Here is a 23,581-nt window from a genome sequence, read left to right on the forward strand (position 1 = left end):
TAAGGATGTGATTTATTCTGTCCATGGATCTGCACACCCTTCCCTCCTTCCAGGGAGTCTTGTGAATAATCCCAGCACTCGTGCCTGGTGTGTAGAGGGAAGAGACCCTGCTGGATCTCAGTCTGTGGGTCTCAAGTGCTGATCTGGGCAACTTTCTTAATCAAAACATGCCTGGATTTGGCCAAACCAGGAGTTGAAATTAAATATATATGATAGGGTGGCTTCAGAGATACTTGGAACTCGTTGTTCCCTTTTCCTGGAGTTTGCCATCTCCCAAAGTTCTACAGCACAGCCCCCCCTGACCTCTTCTAAGCCTAGATTGGCTGATTTTTAATGGATTTCTTTCCCCCATGTGCACGTGGGAGAGCTGGAGAAGCCTTGGCAGAAGGAAAGGAGGATGGGAAGCTGGGAATGGGGATGTGGGAAAGCTCATTCACTGTCTCCCCAAATTATCCAGCTCTCCTAAGGGCATCCTTCAGGCTTTTTTCCCCTCCCTGACACCTGACATGAGCAATGAGGCTCATGGTTTCTTGCAGAGTTTGCTCTTTGCTCAGGAATCAATCCAGTTCTAAGTTGAGCTGTCAAAACTTCTCCAAGGGCACGAGCACTCCTCATGCTTCCTCCATCAAATTGTGTGTGACACTTAATTTAAGGCTTAAGTGTGAAGCCTCACTAGCAAGGAGATTGCTGGAAGGCATCGATTTTGCTGCTTTTTTTGTATTTATGTATAAAAATGTATTTTAAAGTATTGGTAAAAGGACATTATTGCTGGACAGGCTCTGGATTTATGCTCTGGTTTAGTTTTTTCTCAGGTTTTTAAAGATCCATTTGTCTGTGAACAACAAAACACAAAACACTGGGAGGAAATGGATGTCATGGAGTCATGGGGTTTTGTGCTCCTCGAGTCAAACAAATCCCTGGAATCACCTGAAACTGATTTCCTATAAGGAGAAATGTGTGGTCTGTTGGGTGCTTGGAGGCATTTTAGGTGTCTCCAAACCTTTCAAACTGCTCAGGAGGTTCATGGTTTTGAGCACTGGGCCATTTAGCTGATAGCAAAGAGTTTGAAAGAGAATTAATCCAAACAAAAGGCAAAAATAACCAAAATAAGTCAAGCGGGGCACAGTCTGGGGAGTTCTGAGTTGGGTTTTGTGTTGGGTTTTGTGCAGGTCCCACCACTGGTGCTCTGCTCAGTGTTTGGAGCCCTTGCTGGGAGGGGAGTTGGTGTTTGATGGTGGGCTGGGCTCTCTTGCTGTTCTCTGGCTGATTTTGTGTCCTCCTCACTGAGTGAATCTCCTTGGGAAGGAGAGCTGCTGACTCCCCATCCTGCCAGAGCCTCTCAGCTCTGCTGAGGGAACATCTTCCCTTGGCTTTTGACAAAGCTCTTGGCTCAAGACCATTTAGTTGTGGCAAAATTGGTCCTTGAAATGATGGAAAGGTGGGAGAGATTGAGACCTCAGTGTCTGAAAAAGGACAGAGAGGGTTGGTTATGGCACCTCTGGGCTCTTCTGGGGGATGAGACCCACCCAGGGCAGGGGGTGGGATCTCCAAGTCCCATCCAACCTGGCCTTGGACACTTCCAGGGATCCAGGGGCAGCCACAGCTATGCTATGCTATTCTATTCTATTCTATTCTATTCTATTCTATTCTATTCTATTCTATTCTATTCTATTCTATTCTATTCTATTCTATTCTATTCTATTCTATTCTATTCTATTCTATTCTATTCTATTCTATTCTATTCTATTCTATTCTATTCCATTCTATTCCATTCCATTCCATTCCATTCCATTCCATTCCATTCCATTCCATTCCATTCCATTCCATTCCATTCCATTCCATTCCATTCCATTCCATTTCCATTCCATTTCCATTCCTATTCCATTCCTATTCCATTCCATTCCCACCCTCACAGCCAGAAATTCCTTCTCAATATCCCACCCAAATCTCCACTTTTTTAGTGTGAAGCCATTCCCTGTGTCCTGTCCCTCCATCCCTTGTCCCCAGTCCCTCTCCAGCTCTCCTGGAGCCCCTTCAGGCTCTGCAAGGGGCTCTGAGCTCTCCCTGGAGCCTTTTCTTTTTCCAGCAGATCCTGTGCTGAGGAGCCCTGAGCTGGACACAGATTGTGGAGTTGCCTCCTCCTGCTTCCCTCCTGCCCCCATTCCCACCCTGAGTCCTGCATCCTCTTTTCCAGCAGTTCCCAGGCAGAGGAGCCCCCCCTGGGAGCATCTGCTGGCTCTGGATCACCCTTCAGCCAAACCAAACTCTGAGCTGAGCTTTGTGATGCTTCTCCACCTCGGGAGGGAGCAGGATCACAATTCCTGTGCTGACATTGTCCCTGCTTTTTCCATGTCCTAATGAAACCACAGAGCTCCTGGGGTGGGAATGCTGCTGGCTCAGCTCTGACCCTGCTTTCCCACAGCCCAGTTTGCTCACCTGCAGTAAATTGTTGGTGCATTTGATGGCTCTTCAGTGAAATATTCAATATTCCTGCAAAATATTCCATCCCCCCAGAGCTATCAGCAGATGAAAGCTCCAAGACTGGCTTTCCATGGGAATTTAATCATCCCATCTGTCATGCAGATCCCCATACAAATATTTCCACTGTTAATGGTTTCAGCGTGGGCTTTTTTGTGGGATCAGATGTAATCTTATTTAATGGAGTTCTATTGCTGTGATGCTTTGGTCTTTTCACCAGGCTGGGCTTAATTTTTAAATGGAGATTATTCAGAGCAGAGGCAGGGAAATGCTGGGGGGATTTAATGGGGTGGGAAATTGGGATGGATGGAGTGACTTTGGGCCAGCCAGGGGAGGCTGAAAGTGTAAGAGCAGGGGAAAGGATCCAGGGAGGATGGGGCTGTCAGGAATGGTGTGAAACTGCCAGGGAGGGATAGGCTGGATATCAGGAAAAGGTTCTTCCCTGGAGGGTGTTTGGGCACTGGAATGGTGACATTCCCAAGGCTGCCAGAGCTCCAGCAGTGTTTGGACAAAACAGGGATGTACAGGGTGGGATTGTTGGGGTGTCTGTGCAGGGCCAGGGGTTGGATCACTAATCCTGGTGTGTTCCTTTAACTCCATGATTCTGTTCATGACTCTTGGAGGAGGGAGAAGTTCAGAAGATTTTACAGGTTTGTGGCTGGGGGTGAGGGGAATTCCTGGAGCTGCTGCTGGAGCGAGCCGATGCTTTGTCCCAGGAGCAGCACAGCCCAGCTCCAAACCCCAAACCCCAAACCCCAAACCCGGGTCCCAGAGCCCATAACCATCCCCCCCCCGCAGGTGGTGCGCACGGAGAAGAACAGCCTGAACAACCGGTTCCTGCCCTGGGACGAGATCGACACCGAGGCCATCCTGTCCATCGACGACGACGCGCACCTGCGGCACGACGAGATCATGTTCGGCTTCAGGTGAGCCCTGCCCTGCCCTGCCCAGCCCTGCCCTGCCCTGCCCTGCCCTGCCCTGCCCCGCCCTGCCCTGCCCTGCCCCGCCCTGCCCTGCCCTGCCCAGCCCTGCCCTGCCCTGCCCTGCCCTGCCCTGCCCAGCCCTGCCCTGCCCCGCCCTGCCCTGCCCCGCCCAGCCCTGCCCTGCCCTGCCCTGCCTGCTGGGATGGCTCCTGCTTTGAGGGACAGGTCTGCTCAGAAAGGCAGGAGCCTCTCTGTGAAACGGAGAGTGCAAACCCCCTCCCTCCAAATTATTATCATTTTGAAATGAAGGGGCTCTCAGGCAAAGAGATGGGAATTAGGAATAACAGTTCTGTACTAGGAAAATTAAAATAGAAATGCAGTATTACACAGAACAATCCCAAACCCTGCCAGAGTCAGAATCCAAGCTGACACCCGTCAGTCAGTCAGGGTGTTGGCACAGTCCCATTCAATGGTGGCTGCATCCTCCTGCAGGGGCAGATGTGGTTCAGCTGGAGCAGTGCTCCTGGAGAAGGTGCAGTTTCCTCTGAAGCTCCAGGGATGATGTGCAAAGGTCCAGTTTTCCTCTGGAATCCAGTGGCAAAGGCTGCTCTGCTGTTCCAAATCTCAGTTTTTCTCTGGGTAGGAAAGGCTTGGCTCCTCCCCTGGCTGGAGCATCTCCCAGTGGGATGATGGAATTTTATCAGTCATGCCCTGGGACTCACTGGCCATGAACAGGAGATATCTCCTGGAGGGAGGATGGGCTGTGGGAAGATAAAGATGATTGCCCAGCTGGTTTAAAGATGGCCCATGAGCAGATAATGTGTGCCAGGAGATCAGGGGCACTGCCCCAGCTGGGTTAACAGATGGGGACAGAATTCACATTGCTGGTCACATCCTGTATTGCAACCTAAGGCAGATTGTTAGGGGTTTGTGTCTTCGAAAGATTTCAGCATTTGCTGTAAAATTCTTTAATTGTAAAGGCACATCAGTCTCAAAAGACAAAGAGTCCCAAGTGTTCAAGTCTGTGCTAAAAGCTTTTGGCACAGAGTCCCAAATAGAAGAAAAGTCCCAAATAGAAGAAAAGTCCCAAATAGAAGAAAAGTCCTGGTTAGAAGCAGAAGCAGCTCCTGAGAGGGCTGAAGGTGCAGCCTAGAGCAGAGTCCTGAGCAGAGGCAGAGCCTGGTCAGAGTCTCAGAGGCAGAAGCTCACTGGTCTTTTCTTTCTTTCTTCTTTTCTTCTTTTCTTCTTTTCTTCTTTTCTTCGTTTCTTCTTTTTTTCTTTTCTTCTTTTTTCTTCTTTTCTTCTTTTTCTTCCTCTTCTTCCTCATGTGGTGTTAGTGGTGGTGATGATGGTGGAGGAAGAGACAGTGAGAGAGCTCTCACTCCAATACACAGATTCTCATATACAAATTACCCAGTGAGCTAAAAACACAAATCTGAAACATTTCTTCTAAACCTTTTAGAATTCTAGTTTTTTAGTATGAAAGTTTACATATAATCTGCACACGTGGCCTATCAGTTCTATCTGTAAAATGTAAGCAATATTCTTACTATGTTTTATGTCTAAAAACTGTTTTTGAGCTCTCACTAAAACTTGTTTTTCACACTAAATTCTAAAGTTTTTACTTCTTAAGGCATTTAAAATATATTCTTACTTGCTTAAACTTACTTAAAACTTAAAGTTACACCTGTATTTCATGTATGAGTGGCTTAATATACCTCAATCCATCCAAAGGTTTTAATTCAGACCTTGCATTTTGATGTCTCTCTGAGGAACCTCTGACTTTTCCCTGGCAAAATCTTCCTGATCACAGGAATGAGGGGGGTTTGTGCCAGCTGCTCCTGCCAGCAGCTGCTGGGGACTGGAAATGGCACCAGGGGCAGGGACTGCCATTCTGGGGGCCAAAACCTGCCTGGGAGGAGAATCCAAAGGCACAGAATGCCTGCAAACCCACCAGGCTCCCTCAGAGAGATGAGAAACGAGGTGTGAGAGGGATTGAAGTGCAGGAGGAGGCCTCAGGATTCCTGGTTTCCCTTCCCTGCCCCACTCCAGGCTCCTTATCCAAACTGGGCTGGTTTCTCCCCTTTTTTGGTCTCTGGTTTCTCCCCTTTTTTAGTCTCTGGTTTCTCCCCTTTTTTAGTCTCTGTTTTCTCCCATTTTTTTTTGGTTCTGTTTTCTCCCATTTTTTGGTTCTGTTTTCTCCCCTTTTTTTGTTCTGCTTTCTCCCTTTTTTGGTCTCTGTTTTCTTTTGCCTGGCTGAGGTTTTGCTGATTAGCCCTGGAGAGCATCAAATGAAGGTTGTAAGTGCCCTGTGTTATTCTCACTCCTATCCCTGCTTGCAGACACCCTGTTCCCACAAAGCCTCCCTGTGTTAACACATTCCCCTGGCACTGGAGTGAACCTCTGCCCACAACAACTGTGCTTTGTCAAAACTTTGCTCCAGGCTTTGATTCTTGGGGCCAAAAGCATCATTTTGCCCTGTTTACCACTCTCTGCACCCCCAGAATGATTCTCCAGAGAAATGCTGATTTTTGTGGCTGAGAAGGAAAAAGCATCACGTTCACAGGAAAGCAAAGAGAAGTGAAAGGGAATAAAGGGTTTCAACTTCCAGCTTTTCTAAACAACCATCCTGGATTGACAGGAGCTGCAGCAAAGAAGTGCTGGGGGGAGTCAAAGCCAGGGAAGCTGCTGGTGGTGATGATTCCTTGGGATTATCTTGGAGTTTCATTAATTGGGGTGGAGGACTGAACAACAAACATGTCTGTGCTCCATAACTGTAAGGAAAACTCAGGGAATCTCAGTCTCCTCAGCTGCTCTCCTGTAGCTCTGCCAGAACAGAGCCTGTGGGAGAAACTCATCCAAATGAGGGAAAAAACCAAAAATTACACTTTCTGCCCAGTTTTGTGGCTGGGAAGAAGGGAGAACCCTTCTGTGTCCACAGGGAGTCTGATGCAGTCTGGAGTCACAGCTTGGGCTGAGCAGCAGGGAGGGGATTGAAGACCCAAGGGAAGGCAGCACCCCAGCTGTGGAAGCTGCATTTGTTTCCCACCTTGGGCATCAGGCACTGACTTTTTCCTTAATTATTGCTGCCAGTGCTGCAGCTGTGCTGGGGGATTTCTCTGAGCTGCAGATGGGAGCAGAGCATGAAGCAATTCCCCACTCCACGTGCAGAATTCAGGATTTCATTCCCAAGGCTGGACTGGGAGCACGTGGTGGGGTGAGGGAGGCACCCAGAGCTCTGGAGGCTTTTCCTGTGTGGCCAGAGCTGGGAAGCTGCAGTTTGGGAAGAAGAGCTGGTGGTTTGGCAATCCAGCTCTTCCCTCTGGAGACCTTCAGCACCTCAGCAGCTTTTCACAGAATTATGGAATTTCCAGAGTGCTGGAGTGGTTTGGGTGGGAAGGGACCTCAAAGCTGATCCAGTCCCACCCCTGCCATGGGCTGGGACACCTTCCCCTATCCCAGGGTGCTCCAATCCAGCCTGGTCTTGAAGCTTTCCTTAAAGGAGGTTATTATCTTGGCTTTACTGAGCTGCTGGGACATGGAAAATCCCAGGGATTTGGGGAAGAAGCCAGGAGATGTTGGGCTCCTCCCAGGCTGATCTGCCCTTAGTTTGGTTTTTTTTTTTAACCCTCCAGAACAACACTTATGAGCTACAAAATCCCTAATCCATGGATTAGGAGCCCTTTCCCTGTGCACAGGCAGCTCAGCTGTGCTCTGGGACAGGAGCACATTTTAACAGTGTTTCCCTTTTTGCCCTTTGGGTGAGCAGTTGCCAAACTCCTTTATGTGCAGAGCCCTCCATCCCCTGCAGCCCCTCTGGGCTCCCAGGTGTGTGTCTCAGGGCCAGTTTGTGTTTGCAGGGTGTGGAGAGAGGCCAGGGATCGCATCGTGGGCTTCCCGGGGCGCTACCACGCCTGGGACCTCCCCCACCAGTCCTGGCTCTACAACTCCAACTACTCCTGTGAGCTCTCCATGGTGCTCACTGGTGCTGCCTTCTTCCACAAGGTGAGACCTCCCTGGGGCTGCCCCCTGCTCACAGCACCCCAGGCTGCAGCTCTGGGGGGTTGTGGTTCTTATGGGCAGATGGGGGAGCTCTCTGCTGCTGTGTCCTGGTGTGAAGGACAGGTATCTGCCAAGAAAGGCAGGAGCTTCTCTTTGAAATGGAGAATGGAAACCCCCTCCCTCCAAATTATTATAGTTTGGAAATTAAGGTGCTCTCAGGCAAAGATATGGGAATTAGGAATAACAGTTCTCTACTAGGAAAATTAAAATAGAAATGCAGTATTACACAGAACAATCCCAACCCCTGCCAGAGTCAGAATCCAAGCTGACACCCGTCAGTCAGTCAGGGTGTTGGCACAGTCCCATTCAATGGTGGCTGCATCCTCCTGCAGGGGCAGATGTGGTTCAGCTGGAGCAGTGCTCCTGGAGAAGGTGCAGTTTCCTCTGAAGCTCCAGGGATGATGTGGAAAGGTCCAGTTTTCCTCTGGAATCCAGTGGCAAAGGCTGCTCTGCTGTTCCAAATCTCAGTTTTTCTCTGGGTAGGAAAGGCTTGGCTCCTCCCCTGGCTGGAGCATCTCCCAGTGGGATGATGGAATTTTATCAGTCATGCCCTGGGACTCACTGGCCATGAACAGGAGATATCTCCTGGAGGGAGGATGGGCTGTGGGAAAGATAAAGATGATTGCCCAGCTGGTTTAAAGATGGCCCATGAGCAGATAATGTGTGCCAGGAGATCAGGGGCACTGCCCCAGCTGGGTTAACAGATGGGGACAGAATTCACATTGCTGGTACATCCTGTATTGCAACCCAAGACATGCTGTCTCCTCACTTTCTCCAAACTGAAACACAGCCAGAACTTGGTGCTGAGTGCTCTGGGAGGGATATCCAGGGTTTATTTCTTTCAGTCTGAATCCACAGCAGCAGAGAGCAGGGTCTGAATGGGCTGGGACCCCCATTCCTCCATTTCTGATGTTCCAGGAGAGGGTGGGGGCTGTGGGAGAGTTGCTGCTGCTGTGGCTACAGCAGATCGTGGGATTAACTCCGTTATGGGGAATGTCTCCAGTGGGATCCTTGAGTTTTGAGTCAGACACATCCCAAATGTCCCCACTGTGCCCTGTGGAGCACTGGGGACCGTGCAGTGCCTGTCCCTGTTGCAGTACTACGCGTACCTGTACTCCTACGTGATGCCCCAGGCCATCCGCGACATGGTGGACGAGTACATCAACTGCGAGGACATCGCCATGAACTTCCTGGTGTCCCACCTGACCAGGAAACCTCCCATCAAGGTAAAGCAGCCAGGGGCTGGCCCAGGGCTGGCACTGCTGGGGAGGTGCTTGGGAAGGGAGTGGTGTCTGCTTGGCTCCTCCCCTGGCTGGAGCATCTCCCAGTGGGATGATGGAATTTTATCAGTCATGCCCTGGGACTCACTGGCCATGAACAGGAGATATCTCCTGGAGGGAGGATGGGCTGTGGGAAGATAAAGATGATTGCCCAGCTGGTTTAAAGATGGCCCATGAGCAGATAATGTGTGCCAGGAGATCAGGGGCACTGCCCCAGCTGGTTTAACAGATGGGGACAGAATCCACATTTCTGGTCACATCAACCCAACACACAGGGATAAACCAGACTGAATTCCCTGTCTGGTGAAATGATCTCTGCTCTGGAGCCAGGCTGGGAGAGCTGGGGGATGCTCACCTGGAGAATAGAAGGATCCAGGGAGAGCTCAGAGCCCCTTGTAGAGGCTAAAGGGGATCAAGAAGGAGGATCTGGGACAAGGGATGGAGGGTCATGTCACAGGGAATGGTTTCAAACAGGAAAAGGGGAGATTTGGGTGGGATATTGGGAAGGCATTGTTTCCTGTGAGGGTGGGCAGGCCCTGGCACAGGGTGCCCAGAGAAGCTGTGGCTGCCCCTGGATCCCTGGAAGTGTCCAAGGTCAGGTTGGAGCAGTGTGGGATGGTGGGAGTGTCCCTGCCCACGGCACTGCTGAGCTTTGAGCCCCCACCCGCCTCAGTCCGTGCTGGGCTCCCTGTGTCCCCAGCCCTGGCAGTGCTGGCTCTGTGGGCAGTGCACTGACCCCCTGCTGCCCTGCAGGTGACCTCCCGCTGGACCTTCCGCTGCCCCGGCTGCCCCCAGGCGCTGTCCCACGACGACTCCCACTTCCACGAGCGGCACAAGTGCATCAACTTCTTTGTGAAGGTGTACGGGTACATGCCCCTGCTCTACACGCAGTTCCGCGTCGACTCGGTCCTCTTCAAAACCCGCCTGCCCCACGACAAGACCAAGTGCTTCAAGTTCATCTAGGCCTGGCAGCAGCAGGAGCAGGATGGCAGCAGCTGGGCACGCCCAGCCTGCAGGAGAAGCTGCTCTGTGGGGCTGTGAGTGTTGAGGCCCTTTGCTCTGGACTCTGGCCTCACACACGGGATTGGGATGGGCACTTCCCTCCTTCCCTGTGCTCCCACAGCAGGGAATGGGGTCCCATGGCTCCTGACAGTAAACACAGGGAATGGGGTCCCATGGCTCCTGAGAGGAAACACAGGGAATGGGATCTCCCACGGCTCCTGGAATGGGGTCCCATGGCTCCTGAGAGGAGACACAGGGAATGGGATCCCATGGCTCCTGGAATGGGATCCCATGGCTCCTGAGAGGAAACACAGGGAATGGGATCTCCCACGGCTCCTGGAATGGGATCCCATGGCTCCTGACAGTAAACACAGGGAATGGGATCCCATGGCTCCTGGAATGGGGTCCCATGGCTCCTGAGAGGAAACACAGGGAATGGGATCTCCCATGGCTCCTGTAATGGGATCCCATGGCTCTGCAAGGACACCCAGGCAATGGGATCCCATGGCTCCTGTAAGGAAATACAGGCAGTGGAATCCCATGGCTCCTCAAGGACACCCAGCAATGGGATCTCCCGTGGCTCCTGGAATGGGATCCCATGGCTCTGCAAGGACACAGGCAATGGGATCCCATGGCTCCTCAAGGACACCCAGGCAGTGGGATCCCAAGGACACTCCCATGAATTGTACACTGAGGAATGGCCACACTGGCTCTGCCCCTTTGCTAGCCAAGGGCAGCAGTTCTTTTTAATTCTAATTATTGTTATTTAAAATGAAAGTGGTTTAGATTTGCCGCCTGAGGCGCTTTTTTGTTTTCTTTTCTTTCCCCTCCTCTCCCCAGCCCATTTTCCCCTCTGGACCCCTCAGCCCATCCCAGGGACCGTAGCCAGGCCAGGCTGGAGGTGTTTGGGTGCAGCTCCTGTCACACTGCTGTCCCCATCCTTCCCACCCACCAGATCCTGGCTCCAGTGTCACCTGCTGAGGAGCCCTTTGCTCTGCTCTGCTCCCCACCCTGAGCCCCTGCAGAGGGGCAGGTTGGCCTGGATGGTCCTTCCTGGCTCCTGGTGCTGTTCCCCTGCTCTACCTGGGGGTTCAGTTGCTGCTGTCTCTGTCTTTTCCCTTGTCCTGCTGATCCTCTACAGACAGGGAGTGTGTCTGGGGCTTAGGGAAGATCCACCTGCAGCACAGCCAGGGCTCAGAGTGTTCCAGGCTCCTGGGGGCTCTGACCCTTCTCTGTGCTCAGCCCAGCCTGGGTGTGCCAGAGCTGCAATTCCTGCTCTGCCTTAAGCCCAGCCCAGCCTCACCCCTGGCTTTGGGCTGTGTCCCAGGTTTAATCCCAACAGGAGCTTTCCAGTGTGTGATGCTGCTGGGATCACATTCACAGCATGGACTGGGAGCTGGTTCCTCTCTCCCACAGCAAAATGCTGTCACACCTGTGACCCCTGAGCTCAGCTGCTGCTCCATCCTGCTTCAGGGCAGCACAGCAGGGAAGGGCAGCCTGGAGAAGCTCTTGCTGGGGGGGCCTGGATGTCACCCCTGGTGTGTCTCTGGTGTGTGGGAGCAGGGATGGTCCAGCAGCAGCTCCTGGGCTCATTCCCAAGGTCCAAGCCCCTCCTGCACCACGTTTTGGGGTCTCTCCAAACTCTTCTCCCCAGGTTTTTCCATCAGCACTGACACTTCCTCATGGGAGGGGAGGGAAGGAGCAGCCTGTTCTCAGCAGAGCCCATGGCTCGTGCCTTCACCAGCAGCACTGACCACAGCAAAACACAGATCAAGGAATCTTCTCCTATGGTTTCTTTCCCCTTTCCAATCCCTTTTTGCTTTAACATCAGATGCCCAAAACACAGCACATGTCAGAGTCTCCTTAAAAATGCCACGGGAGATCCTGCAAGGCCCTGGAACACCTGGAAGAGTTCTGTGCCCTGCAGAAGGGGAAATGTGGCTCTTGTCAGGAGCTGTGCCAGCTGCAGCATTCCAGGGGCCTCAGCTCCTCCTGCAGGCTTTAATTCCTCATCAGTGGGGGTTCATGAGCAGCAGAGCCGTGGCTCAGGTACAGCCAGGCCCTCCCAGAGCAGTGATGTGGGCATGCACTGCACTTTATCCAGGCACAGGCACTGCTCAGAGCCCTCAGGCTTCCCAAAGTCCAGAGGGAATTCCAGTGGGAGCCTGGGGGAGCAGGGATGGGATGGGAGGTGTTGGCATTGCCCAGTGGGGTCGGGATGCCCAGGCTGGGAATTCTGCTTTCCCTTGCTGTGTTTGAGATCAGGGATCAGCAGAGCAAATCAGCTGTTCTTCCTCCAGGCTCTCCGGCCTTTCTCCCAAGCTGGTTTTTTGTTGGGAGGATCCCCCTGTCCATTGTGCTGTGTCCCTGTGGGATCTCTCTGGGTGTCATGGGATGAATTCCTCCTTGCTGAGCGTCCCTAAAGGGGCAGGACTGGGGGGTGAAGGGGTGAAAAGGCCCAAAGGGAGATAGCTGGGCAGCAGCAGCGTTGGGAGGGATGGAATTCTGTGAGGAAATGAAATGGCAGCAGGAACACCTTCCCCACCCACAGCACTGTGCTGCCCTCCCAGTCCTGCTGCTGCTGAGTTCCCAAATCACCCCAGACATCACCGGACCCCTGGAGTACAGCGCTGGGAGTCACAGCCCAGCTCTGTGCTCCCGAGCCACGCCAGGATCTGAGGCTTGTCCAGAGTGCTCCACCCGTGCCACCACCCCAGACATCCTTCCCTGCTCCCACCCATCCTTCTCCCGGGACTTTCGGGGCACCCCAGGCTCACCCCGAAGCTCAGGTTTGGTTGTGTGATCCATCCCAGCCCCTGGGGCAGCCCTGAGGAGCTGGGAGGGGCTCTTGGCAGCTGCACCTTTTCCCAGCAGAATTTCTGCTGCTTCCCCCGGGCACGGAGCGAGGCCTTTCCCGCTGTAAATAGGACTGAGGTGACACGGCCCCCGCCCTCCCCTTGTGCCCACGGTGCCCTGAGCACCAGGATTTCAAATCCAACCGGAACTGAGAGACAAGGAACACTCCTTCGACACGAGCACAATGTTGAGTTTTTTGTAAAAGGTTCCAATAAATGGACAGTTTAACTTGGGATTGTCTCGGTGCCTCTTTGCTGGGGCTGGGAGAGGGGCTGCACCAGCACGGGGCTGCTCCTGGGACACCCCAAACCCAAAACTGGGATCCTGTTCCCCGGGGCAGGTGAGCTGCTGTGGGATGCTGGAGACTCCTCACGGATGGCAGTGCCTGGAACCGAACCCCATCGAGTCCGTGGTGAGCTCCAGGAGAGCCCCAGGGAGGGGAGGGACCCTGAGTGGCTCCAGGGACAGCCCAGCCCCGTTCTGGGCTGCTGCTGCTGAGGGTGTTTGTAGAAGGAAAGCAGCAAAATCTGCACATCCCTGCCCGGGGATCCAGAGCCAGGATCCTCTGGGAACAGTTCTGTGGCACTGCTGGCTCAGGATGCTCCTGGTCCCTCTCCTGTGCAGGAGGCTGAGGTGGAAAAAACAAACTTTATAAGCAGATCCCCGGCTTCAATCCTGCAGGGAGGAGCAGAGGGGAGGAGAAAGTTGGCCAGTGCCTGGCTAGAAAAGTGTTATCTTCCAGTCAGCCATCAAAATTAAAGAAAAACCCAGACATTAACACAGGCAGGCAGAGGCAGGCTGGAAGCAGAAAAGCAGATCTGAGTTCCACCTGACTAAACAGGACAACCTGTGGGTAAGACCAAACAGCAAAGGCACAGCAACACAAAAAGGCAAAGGAAATGAAGGATGACACATTCCAAGGCCACACAAGAGAGGAGGAGGGAGCAGAACTCTCTCAGGCTGGATGGCCAGGAGAGGAGACACCAGAGTGAGGTGGGATGTTTTTAAGGAGAAAATAAAGGCTGCACTGAGCTCTGCTGATGCAATCAGGGGATTTATGTGCACTGGTTCTGCCTTTGTGTGAGGAAAGTTGGTGGAAGCTGGGAAAGAGCAGTTTTGGTGGAGTGTCAAAAGGTGAGGTCCAACTGACAGAGAGACTCCAGGCAGTTCTGCTGGGAGCTGGGGCAGGGCTGAGCAGCAGCAGCAGGAGCCAGCTGGGCCAGGAGCCATGGGATCCCCTCCGTGCTGGGCTGGGAATTCCCCAGGATTTCCTGCATGTGGCTGGATTTCCTCTCTTCCTCCTGCTGCCTTTTGTTTTCTGCCCTCCCTCCTGAGCAGCTGCTTCCTCCCTGGTCACTTTTTTCCTCTGTTGTCACTTTTCACCTCTGTGTTTCCTGCCCTTGCTGCTGCTCCCACTGGGAATTGTGTCCTTTCTTTTCCCTTCTGCCCTGGAGTAAGGCTTGGCTTGTGCTTGGCTTTGTTCCAGGAGAGGTTTCAGGGAAACCCCAAAGGATTTGATTCCTGGAGGAGGAGGTGGATGCTCAGCCTCCCAAATGCCTGTGATCTGTCCCCAGAACACTGCAGGGAGGCAGGGCCATCACTGGCAGGGAAGGGCACAGAATTCCTCCCTCCAGGATGCCAGCCTGGCAGCAGCAGTGGGATGCTGGTTTGGGATCTGGCTCCCAAATGAGCCCAGCAGCACCTTGGGCATGGGCTCAGCTGGAGCTGATTTCCTCCTGAGGCTTTTCCTGAGGTAAAAATCTGACCAATATTTTTTCCTGCTGTAGCTGCTGTGTTTGGTGAGGGGAATCACAGCTCTGGTTCCATTTCCCTGTTTCCCTGTGTTAGGGTTTGTGCCCTGGGATGAGGAAACAGAGGTGATAAATCCTGTTAATAATTCATTGCTGCTCCCAGGAGGAGGGCAGGGTGAAGTGCTTTCCACTCCACTCCTCTGCACTGCAAAGTGCCCTTGATTTTCCCTTTTGGATGAAGCACTCCTTGATAAAAAGCAATTTCACTGGGATTGCTCCTGTTCTGCCCAGCAGTGCCACGAAAATCACCAGGTGAGGATGGGTCCTTCAGAGAGGACCTGACCCTTCATGGTCTTCAAGGGGTGGGGTAACAATCCATGGACCCTTGAGGGATGGGGTCACAGTCCCTGGATCCTTGAGGGATTGGGGTCACAGTTCCTGGATCCTTGAGGGATTGGGGTCACAGTTCCTGGATCTTTGAGGGATTGGGGTCACAGTCCCTGGATCCTTGAGGGATGGGGTCACAGTCCCTGGATCTCTGAGGGATTGGGGTCACAGTCCATGGATCCTTGAGGGATGGGGTCACAGTTCCTGGATCCTTGAGGGATTGGGGTCAGAGTCCATGGATCCTTGGATTGGGTCACAGTCACAACTGACCTGCTCCAGCTCTTTTCTTTGGGACTCACATTAATGGAGAGCAAACACAACAAACTCCTCTCCCCCCAGGAACAACTGTTCTATAAAAGCCATCCAAGAGCAGAAATCTGATTTTTACCTTTCCTCCCCACTATTCCTGTGGGACCACAGGGCTGGAAAGTCACTGGCAATTAATCACTTGCCACACACCCCACTAATTGTGTTTAATGAGGGGAGCAGTGGAGAGAGGGATGTGGGATCCAGGGAATGGGATGGCCACAGCACAAGGAACCTACATGGGGGCCAAGGGATTTATTTTCCTTTCTGGAAGGAGAGTGAAACCAGAAACCTTTGCTGCTCTTTGGCCATTGAATTGGGAATTCTGGATAAAGCCTGGATTGCACCCTTGGTATTCCTCCCCTGGCAGCTCCCTGGGCTGCCACAGTTCCCTCTGCAGGACTGAGCCAGCACAAAGAAATGCTGTTTGTTTTTCTCTCTCTGTGCACAAGGAACAAGCATTTCTTTTTCCAGTTTAATTAGGGTTTTCTCATTAAAGAATTCCCCTCCCAGCATGTTTGTTTTTCCAGCAGGCACAACCTGAATATAACAAACCAATCCACTCTCAGCTGCTGGACTGATGGAGAAATGAGAAGTTTTCCTGCTCAAAATGACAGGAAGAAAAATGTAAAAGCTTTTAATTTTTACCTTCTGCCCCTGAGGAGGGTGGGAAAGCCTTGGGAATGTGAAAAGGAAGCACTGGAGCAGTGGGATCAGGGCTGCAGCTGAGGTAACCTGCAGAAAGATGAGTTTATTCCACAGCCCCTCTGGGTTGGGAATAATCCCTCTGGAGTTTCTTAAAGTGAAATTACCCCAGTTCTTTTACTCTGGTTAAGTGATGCTAAAGCAGGAATTAAATCCTGCTGAGGCCCCAAGTTTTTCACCACTCCTCCCACACCTGAGGCACACACAGAATAAGGGTGAGGGTGCTGGGATCTGCACACCCAACCCAACAGAATTCCTTCATGGCAATGAAATGGGATGTGGACACTGCAGTGGCAAAAAACCATTTATTACAGAGCTGCTTCCACTGCCTCCACCTCCCCAGAGGGATGAACTGGAGGAGCAGCTTTATTTCCCAGAGGTGTCAGGACAAGGATGTGGAATGGGCATGGAGAGGCCTTTATAAACCACTGCTCCCTCCTGGGCAGTCTCACTCTGCTTTTTATTTTTTAACACCAAATAAATACAAACCAATCCAATAAAAAAAGAACAGCAGTAAATCTGAGAAATGGGTGGCCTTTAAAAGCAATATTATTGAGTGAGGTGATTTGGGGAGGGAAAAGCCTCCCCAGGTCTGCAGTACAGATGGCTTTGGATAAATGACTCAGAATTCCACCCAGCATTTGGGATGGGGGGGCTGCAAGGACAAGTTTTTGGAAGGTAGAAACAAGAGGCACTTAAATCTCAAAAGGTTTTTTATGAGCATTAGGAATTTTCCTACTTTATGGACCTCCCTGTCTTCCTGAGGTTTGGAGGAACCCAGGAGGAACCAGCTTTAGTGAAGGGCCTGGAGCTCCATGGACAGAGCTGGATGAAACAGGTGAGGCTGCAGCACCAAGAAACACTTGAATTCCTAAAGGATAAAGCTTTTCCCAAGTGCCTCTGCTTGTGCAGGGAATGGCCAGGCTCTTCCATGCCCACCAGACCCCCTTTTCCATTTTGATTTGTACAATCTTTGTCTCACCAGCTCTCCCCTCCTCGTGCCTGAACACCACACAGGGGGAGAGGCAGGGAATGGGATCTGGGGACTGGGAAGAAGCAGTGGGAGGAAAAAGGCCATTATTTCAATATTCCTACAGAGTTCTGGCAGGTGAAGGACTGGGGCAGCCACTGCTGAGGGACACAGAGGAGCAGCAGTTCACCCTGATGGTGTAAATAAACACTCCAGTTATTTACTCTGCAGCTCCTATCTCCTGTAAGATTCCCAGCTCCCAATTTTACACAACAGGAATCTCATTCAAAGTATTCCAAAACAAGTTAAAAATAAGATTTTAAAAATAGATATTAAAAATACTCCCTTGCTCCTCCATGAAGGGGAAGGTGGTTTCACAGAATTCTCTCTCTCTCCTTGGACAGCTCCAAGTTCTGCTGCTCCAGGCTCTCTCCTTGCAGAGCCTCCTGATGTCCATCAGCTAAAATTTCTGCAGGAATTTGAGCACCAGGTCCCTCAGTTTGACCCTCAGGGGCTCATCATTGTCACAGATGATGTGGGTGGAGTCCTCCTCCAGCTGGATCAGGGTCTCAGCCTCCTGCAGCAGCACAATGTGGCCCTTGGCTGTGTCCTCCACCTTCACATCACTGAAGCCATTCTGGATTTGGGGGGGAGAGGGACAGAGAGGGAAATCAGCTCAGCTCAGGAACACTGGGACAGAGCAGAGACCAGCACAGGGCTGAGGGGGAATTTCATGGAATCACAGACTGGGTTGGGTGGGAAGGGACCTCAAATCTCATCCAGTGCCACCCCCAGGGACACCTTCCACTGTCCCAGGTTGATCCAGCCTGGCCTTGGACACTTCCAGGGATCCAGGGGCAGCCACAGCTTCTCTGGGAATTCTATTCCAGCCCCTCCCCACCCTCCCAGGGAACAATTCCTGCCCAATATCCCATCCATCCCATCCTCTGGCAGTGGAAGCCATTCCCTGTGTCCTGTCCCTCCATCCCTTGTCCCCTCTTCTGGAGCCCCTTTAGGCTCTGGAAGTCTGCAATCCTGCCCTTTTTCCTGTTAATTATCTCCAATTTTCTCCTGCAGGTGAGAACATGACTCCACAGAGCAGCAACCATTTGTGCAGCTCCCTCAGGAGGCTCCTCCAGCAGTGGAGACATTTCCTGGATCTGTTCTTCACTTGGTCACCTTCTCACAAATCTTGTGGATATTTAAATATTTTTGAGGCTCTTTCAGCTCCTGAATCCAGAAATTCTGTGAGGTAAATCACTCACTCAAAACCTCTGCTTCCATGGAAACAGGAGATGAACCCCACATAGCAGGACACGGCTCCACAGGGAACAACTCCCCGTATTCTGAAGTGCAGGGACACCCTGGAGCACTTTGGGAACTCACTGGCCTTTCTCCACCTCAAGCTACACTAAAATGATTTCCCCTCTCTCTGCTACCAAAGCAGCAGATCTGGGATGTGCAGAAATCTGCTGGAATCCCACCTGCCACTGAAGATTCCTCACCTTCTCCAGAGTCTGCACAAACTGGTCCACAGGGATGGAGCCACTCAGCAGAGGCTTCAAAGATTTGCACTCGGGCACATCATCACTCACCCTCTTCCTCTTCTTGCTGGCAGGAGGCTGGGGAGGTTTTGGAGGGAGCTGGTGGATGAGAAGGAAAAAAAATCCCACTCTGAAGGATGCAAAATGTTGGGAAACAGGCAAACTCAGAGCAAGCAACTCAGGGAATGAGAATGTGGCTTAGCTCCAGCCATTTATGAAAACTTGCATTTAAGCTCAGGTCTAAGTTTATTTGGAGAAGGGAGTAAATGAACAACAGCAGCCTCAGCCCAGTTCCACTGCAGCACTTCAATGTTTCCAGGGAAGCAGCTTGGGAAGAGGAGGGCAGGCTGCCTGCTGTGCTCTGACAGAAATCCTCACCCAGCTTCCCATCCCTGACATTCCACACTGGGCTCCATTCCCAAGGCTCCAGCTCTGCTCCCAGTGTGGGCAGGGCTCAGTGAGGCCCTGCAGGCTCATGGCTCTGACTCAAAGGGCAGCAGGGCAGGTCCCTGGGCATCACCTCCTCCTGCACAGCACTCATGGCAGGAATCCCAGTGCCAGGAAGGGAGGGTACAGGGATGCAGAGATGTACAACTGGGTTGGGTTGATGTGCCCAGCAATGTGGATTCTGTCCCCATCTGTTAAACCAGCTGGGGCAGTGACCCTGATCTCCTGGCACACATTATCTGCTCATGGGCCATCTTTAAACCAGCTGGGCAATCATCTTTATCTTCCCACAGCCCATCCTCCCTCCAGGAGATATCTCCTGTTCATGGCCAGTGAGTCCCAGGGCATGACTGATAAAATTCCATCATCCCACTGGGAGATGCTCCAGCCAGGGGAGGAGCCAAGCCTTTCCTACCCAGAGAAAAACTGAGATTTGGAACAGCAGAGCAGCCTTTGCCACTGGATTCCAGAGGAAAACTGGACCTTTCCACATCATCCCTGGAGCTTCAGAGGAAACTGCACCTTCTCCAGGAGCACTGCTCCAGCTGAACCACATCTGCCCCTGCAGGAGGATGCAGCCACCATTGAATGGGACTGTGCCAACACCCTGACTGACTGACGGGTGTCAGCTTGGATTCTGACTCTGGCAGGGTTTGGGATTGTTCTGTGTAATACTGCATTTCAATTTTAATTTTCCTAGCACAGAACTGTTATTCCTAATTCCCATCTCTTTGCCTGAGAGCCCCTTAGTTTCAAAATGATAATAATTTGGAGGGAGGGGGTTTCCATTCTCCATTTCAAAGAGAAGCTTCTGCCTTTTTTGGCAGACACCTGTGCTTCAAACCAGGACAACAACCTCCAGGCAAACTGAAGGCACATGGTCCCTTCCCAAGTCTGATGTCCCAGTCATCTCTCTCTTCTAACCCTTTGTCCTGAGAGTTTGACTGATGCTGTTCCTGCCCATGGAAGACAGAAGGATGATCTGTAGCCTCTCTTCAGGAATTATCTCGCTTCCCCTTTTATCTCAGCCAGGCACATGGCCAAGGAAAAGAGGGCAGAGAGATTTATTTGCATCCCACTCCCTGCTCTGGGTGTAATTCCTCATCCCCACAGCTGCCAGGGCAAAGCCTCTGCCCAGGGCTCTGCTCTGCTGGAAGGAGCTGCAGGAGGGGCTGCTGGGTCCAGGAAGGCAGGAAAAGCCAGAGTAAGGATATTTTTCTGCCTTTCCCATTAGACTGTACCTGCAGCACATGCTTGTTGTCCTTAGTATGCAGCACAGCAGAAACTGTTGCCAAGGAAATACCAGGCTTGATCTCCAAGGGCACGAGGGAATCTGCAAGCTGAAGCAAAAGGAGATTTTGTTCAGCAAGTGATCAGCTCAAAACGTGCATGAACCCAGCTGTGAGATAAATTGGCAGTGTGGTATTTTTAAACATGGGCTAATGAACTGTAAACACAAAGCCACTGATAGACTGAGAGCTCCTTGGACCTGCCCAGCCTCCTTCCAGCTCCCAACATCATGGATTTCACACCATGAGCAGAGCAGCACGAGGTTTGCAGGAAGCAGGGCTGGTCTCAGAAACCCCAATAAGCACAGAGAACCCTTGTGTGAAAAGACAATTGCTTCATTAGTAATTTTAGTCAGTGAGACTTGTGGTCTAATCCACCATTATTATGTTTGTTATGCTAATGGACAATGAAGAATCAAAGTGAGTTTCCTTTCAGTTCCTGACTGCAGAATATCTGGAATAAAAGAGTTTGTCCTTAAAACCCCAATGTTTTCAATCAACTCACTGTTGATTAGTTTGAAATTATTCCAATAATGCTGCACAAACCCCTTCCCACTGCCTTTTATGTATTTCTTCCCTGAAAGACTTAAAATTTAATCTTGGCTTGGAGTTTGGATCCAACACTGCTGGCAGTGCCTGGAGTGGGCAGTGCTGCACCTGCTGAGAGCAGTGGAAGCTGGCCAGTTGGGAAGCACCTCTTCCAGCCACTTTTCCAAAGAAATTCTGCAGAAAACAGTGCTCATGAGTGGAGAAAACTATTCCTTTTTTCCCTCCAAGGGAATTCAAGGTGCCAGGATGCTCAATCCTTTTGCCATGAAAGCACTGAGAGGGTTTTTCTGTTGGCAAAGTTCTTTTAATAAGTTCTGAAAATGTCACCTGCCACTGTTAAAGCTGCAGGAACATTTTGAGAGCAGCTCCTTGGAATAAAGCAGTTGGTGTCTTGGAAAAACACAGGCTGCATCAAAAATCCCTAAATTATGTCTGTATTCAGCCATGGTGAATCCTAGAACTCCAAATTTGACAGAGCAATTCAGCTCACTGTTACTCTGGGACTCTGCTGAAGATCTTTAAAGCAGGCAATTTGAATATAGCCTTTCTGGTTTGTAGTTGAAGGCAAAGAGAATGAAAATATAATGACAATCACTGCTTCAGATTTCTCTAAAATAGCAGCACTTGCAGCAGTGAGTTCTGCTGCCTTCCCAGTGGCTGAGGGCACTTTCCATTCCAACCACCCTCCTGAGGAGGATCAATACAAACCAGGCTCTGATGAAGAGCAAAGTGACAAATCCTGTGAACAGCAAGATCCTTAAAGAACAGGGAGTGGCTTGGAACCAAAGTCTTCTCCTGCCACAGAAGTATTTTGCTATTAACATTTCTGCAGGTTTTAAGCAGGCTAAACAGCACACTTGGGTTATTTACAGTCAGAAAGACAGTAGGACAGGCATTCATTTTTATTTCCTCCCCAGCTCACAGCCCTCTCCATGTGGCAGCCAATCCTTTCATTACAGAAACTCAGTGACCCAAACCAAAAAGGTCATTTAATCACATCCAGTAATTCACCCAGCAAGGCCAGGCAGCACTGCTCCACTCCTTTCAACTGACCTCCTGCACACACAAATCACAGAACTCTTCCAAAAAGCTGCATTAAAGAAACCTTTTTCACACAGGCAGCAAGTCTTGTCTGAACTCCAAGCTATGGCAATTCCACGGTTTCCCCTCACAAGTGGTTTCAGACTTTAGTTCTCCTGGCAGCTGTGTCTCATTTCAAGGTTGAATTTGTCCGACTTGCAGAGGCTGGCTCTTGTTGTGCCTTTGTGTGTGAGATTGAAAAGCCCCCCACCATGCAGGAATAAATGAATCTTCCTTCCAGTCATTATCCCGAGCCCAATGTCACACACTGGCACCAGGAAAGCCACCAAAGCAGGGACACTGAGATCTAAAACCACATTAATCAGTTCCCTGCCCATGGATGAGCACTTGGACTGCCTTAGGATAAATCTGGGGGGGATGTGTGCACTATTTCAGATTTTAGCTTGGGATGCTCTCTGCCTGGGATCAGAGCTGTCTGCCCATGTTAAACCAGAGGAGAGATATTTTTACCATTAAGTCTTTCCTGTAGGGTTGCATTTTCCACCCCAAAAGGGGATTTGACACACACTCTGTGAGCACAAACACTGCTGTTGGCCAAACTACAGCTGTTAATAAAGAACAACGTGGGTTAAGTCAGCCTTAAGACTCTCCTAAAGCTTCAGTGGGGACAATTCTCTCCAGGTTTGTCTTCAGTCACCAGCCAAAAATCCTCTTGTTGGCTGAACAACCACTGAGGATGGGACCTGAAACTCCACAGTAAAAATAAAATGAGGCTGAATAATCAGTGAATAAAATCAGGGCAGGACCAGACTTTCAGCACATGGTTTTGTCCTCTGGAGGATTCTCCCAGGGACAGACATGCTGGATGTACAACAGTATTTTAACATCCCAGCTGCAGTAATTTCTTCTTAGATTTTTGGGACATCTCCCCAGACTCCTCCCTTTTCCCTTTTTACCTCTGGCTTCCACTGCAGAGGGTGCAGGAAGGCTGCCCCAGCAGGGAGAGGCAAAGTTTGGCTGAGTGAGGTGAGCTGGATATGGAGAAGAAGCAGGAGCACAGCAACCTGACCAGCAGTTAAAATCCCCTGAACCTCCAGCACCTGAAATCATTGACTGTACATTACATTAGAGCATGTGTATTTAGAAAGGGGCCCAGCTGGGTTTTTACATCATTAAATATGTTATCCAGACTTTCAAACTGTATAAATGTGGGATCTCTGGATTAAAGGTTCAAACCAGAGAAGCACATGGGAGACCCCAAACTGTGGATTTCTCTGGCAGTTCACTAAAGACATTCCCAGGCAACTCCTGGGGTGCTGCTGCAATTCCTGAAGGGTCTGAGCCTACTCCCAGTTTTCATTAATGACCTCAGCACAGAACCAGGAGTGCTCAGAAGGTCCCACAGAAGTTTGCAGGGCACCTTTAACAGAGAACAAGACCAGGCTATGAGAGAGGAAAAACCTCAAAGACCTCAAGAACTGGAGTGAGAAAGCCAAGATGAAATTCAATAGCACAAAATGAAGGCCTAGGATGGGGCTAACACTGAGAATTTCTGCTGTGGGCTGGCAGCTGCTGCAAAGGACAGAGGTGAAGGGTTCAGGTTTATTAGTCCATCCCAGGAGAGTCACAAATGTGACATGGCCATGAAAAAGCCAAATGCAAGCCCAGAAAGTATCAGGTAATTCTCTCTGAGATGAGCTCTCTTATATTGGGCCAGGCATGATTTCATCTGAGCTACTTGTAAATTGTGGGTAATTTCAGTTCAAGGAAGAAATTCTGAAGGGTAGATTAGGGCAGGAGGAGCTGTCTTGTAAGGGAAGACTAAACATCTTGGCTTGTTTTAGCCTGGCAAAAAAAAGGAAACCAAAGGGAGAATTTGATTATTCTACATAAACACCACAGGGAAAATACCAACAAAAAGGAAAATGTATTTCTGCTCCAACATGATGTTAGGAATAAATGTGTGCAGGCCAGCAGTGAATATGTGTAGG

At 50.9% G+C, this 23,581-nt stretch overlaps 2 protein-coding genes across 6 annotated transcripts in view; one reads left to right on the forward strand and one right to left on the reverse strand.

The window, feature by feature from the left end:
* EXTL3 (exostosin like glycosyltransferase 3) overlaps window positions 1-12,834 on the forward strand; it is a 114,144-nt gene extending 101,310 nt beyond the window's left edge. For all 4 annotated transcript variants that reach the window (XM_056486419.1, XM_056486415.1, XM_056486417.1 and 1 more), the window contains 4 exons: window positions 3,277-3,404; window positions 7,262-7,406; window positions 8,561-8,689; window positions 9,497-12,834. In XM_056486419.1, coding sequence (XP_056342394.1) covers window positions 3,277-3,404; window positions 7,262-7,406; window positions 8,561-8,689; window positions 9,497-9,706 — 612 coding nt within the window. In that variant the 3' untranslated portion in view covers window positions 9,707-12,834. The remainder of the gene's footprint in view (window positions 1-3,276; window positions 3,405-7,261; window positions 7,407-8,560; window positions 8,690-9,496) is intronic.
* Window positions 12,835-16,191: 3,357 nt separating this feature from the next.
* INTS9 (integrator complex subunit 9) overlaps window positions 16,192-23,581 on the reverse strand; it is a 60,269-nt gene continuing 52,879 nt past the window's right edge. For both annotated transcript variants that reach the window (XM_056486420.1, XM_056486421.1), the window contains exons 15-17: window positions 19,953-20,051; window positions 18,226-18,363; window positions 16,192-17,357 (exon numbers count right to left, since the gene is read on the reverse strand). In XM_056486420.1, coding sequence (XP_056342395.1) covers window positions 17,181-17,357; window positions 18,226-18,363; window positions 19,953-20,051 — 414 coding nt within the window. In that variant the 3' untranslated portion in view covers window positions 16,192-17,180. The remainder of the gene's footprint in view (window positions 17,358-18,225; window positions 18,364-19,952; window positions 20,052-23,581) is intronic.

Source organism: Oenanthe melanoleuca, chromosome 3, assembly GCF_029582105.1.
Source record: "Oenanthe melanoleuca isolate GR-GAL-2019-014 chromosome 3, OMel1.0, whole genome shotgun sequence".
NCBI classification, from domain to species: domain Eukaryota; kingdom Metazoa; phylum Chordata; class Aves; order Passeriformes; family Muscicapidae; genus Oenanthe; species Oenanthe melanoleuca.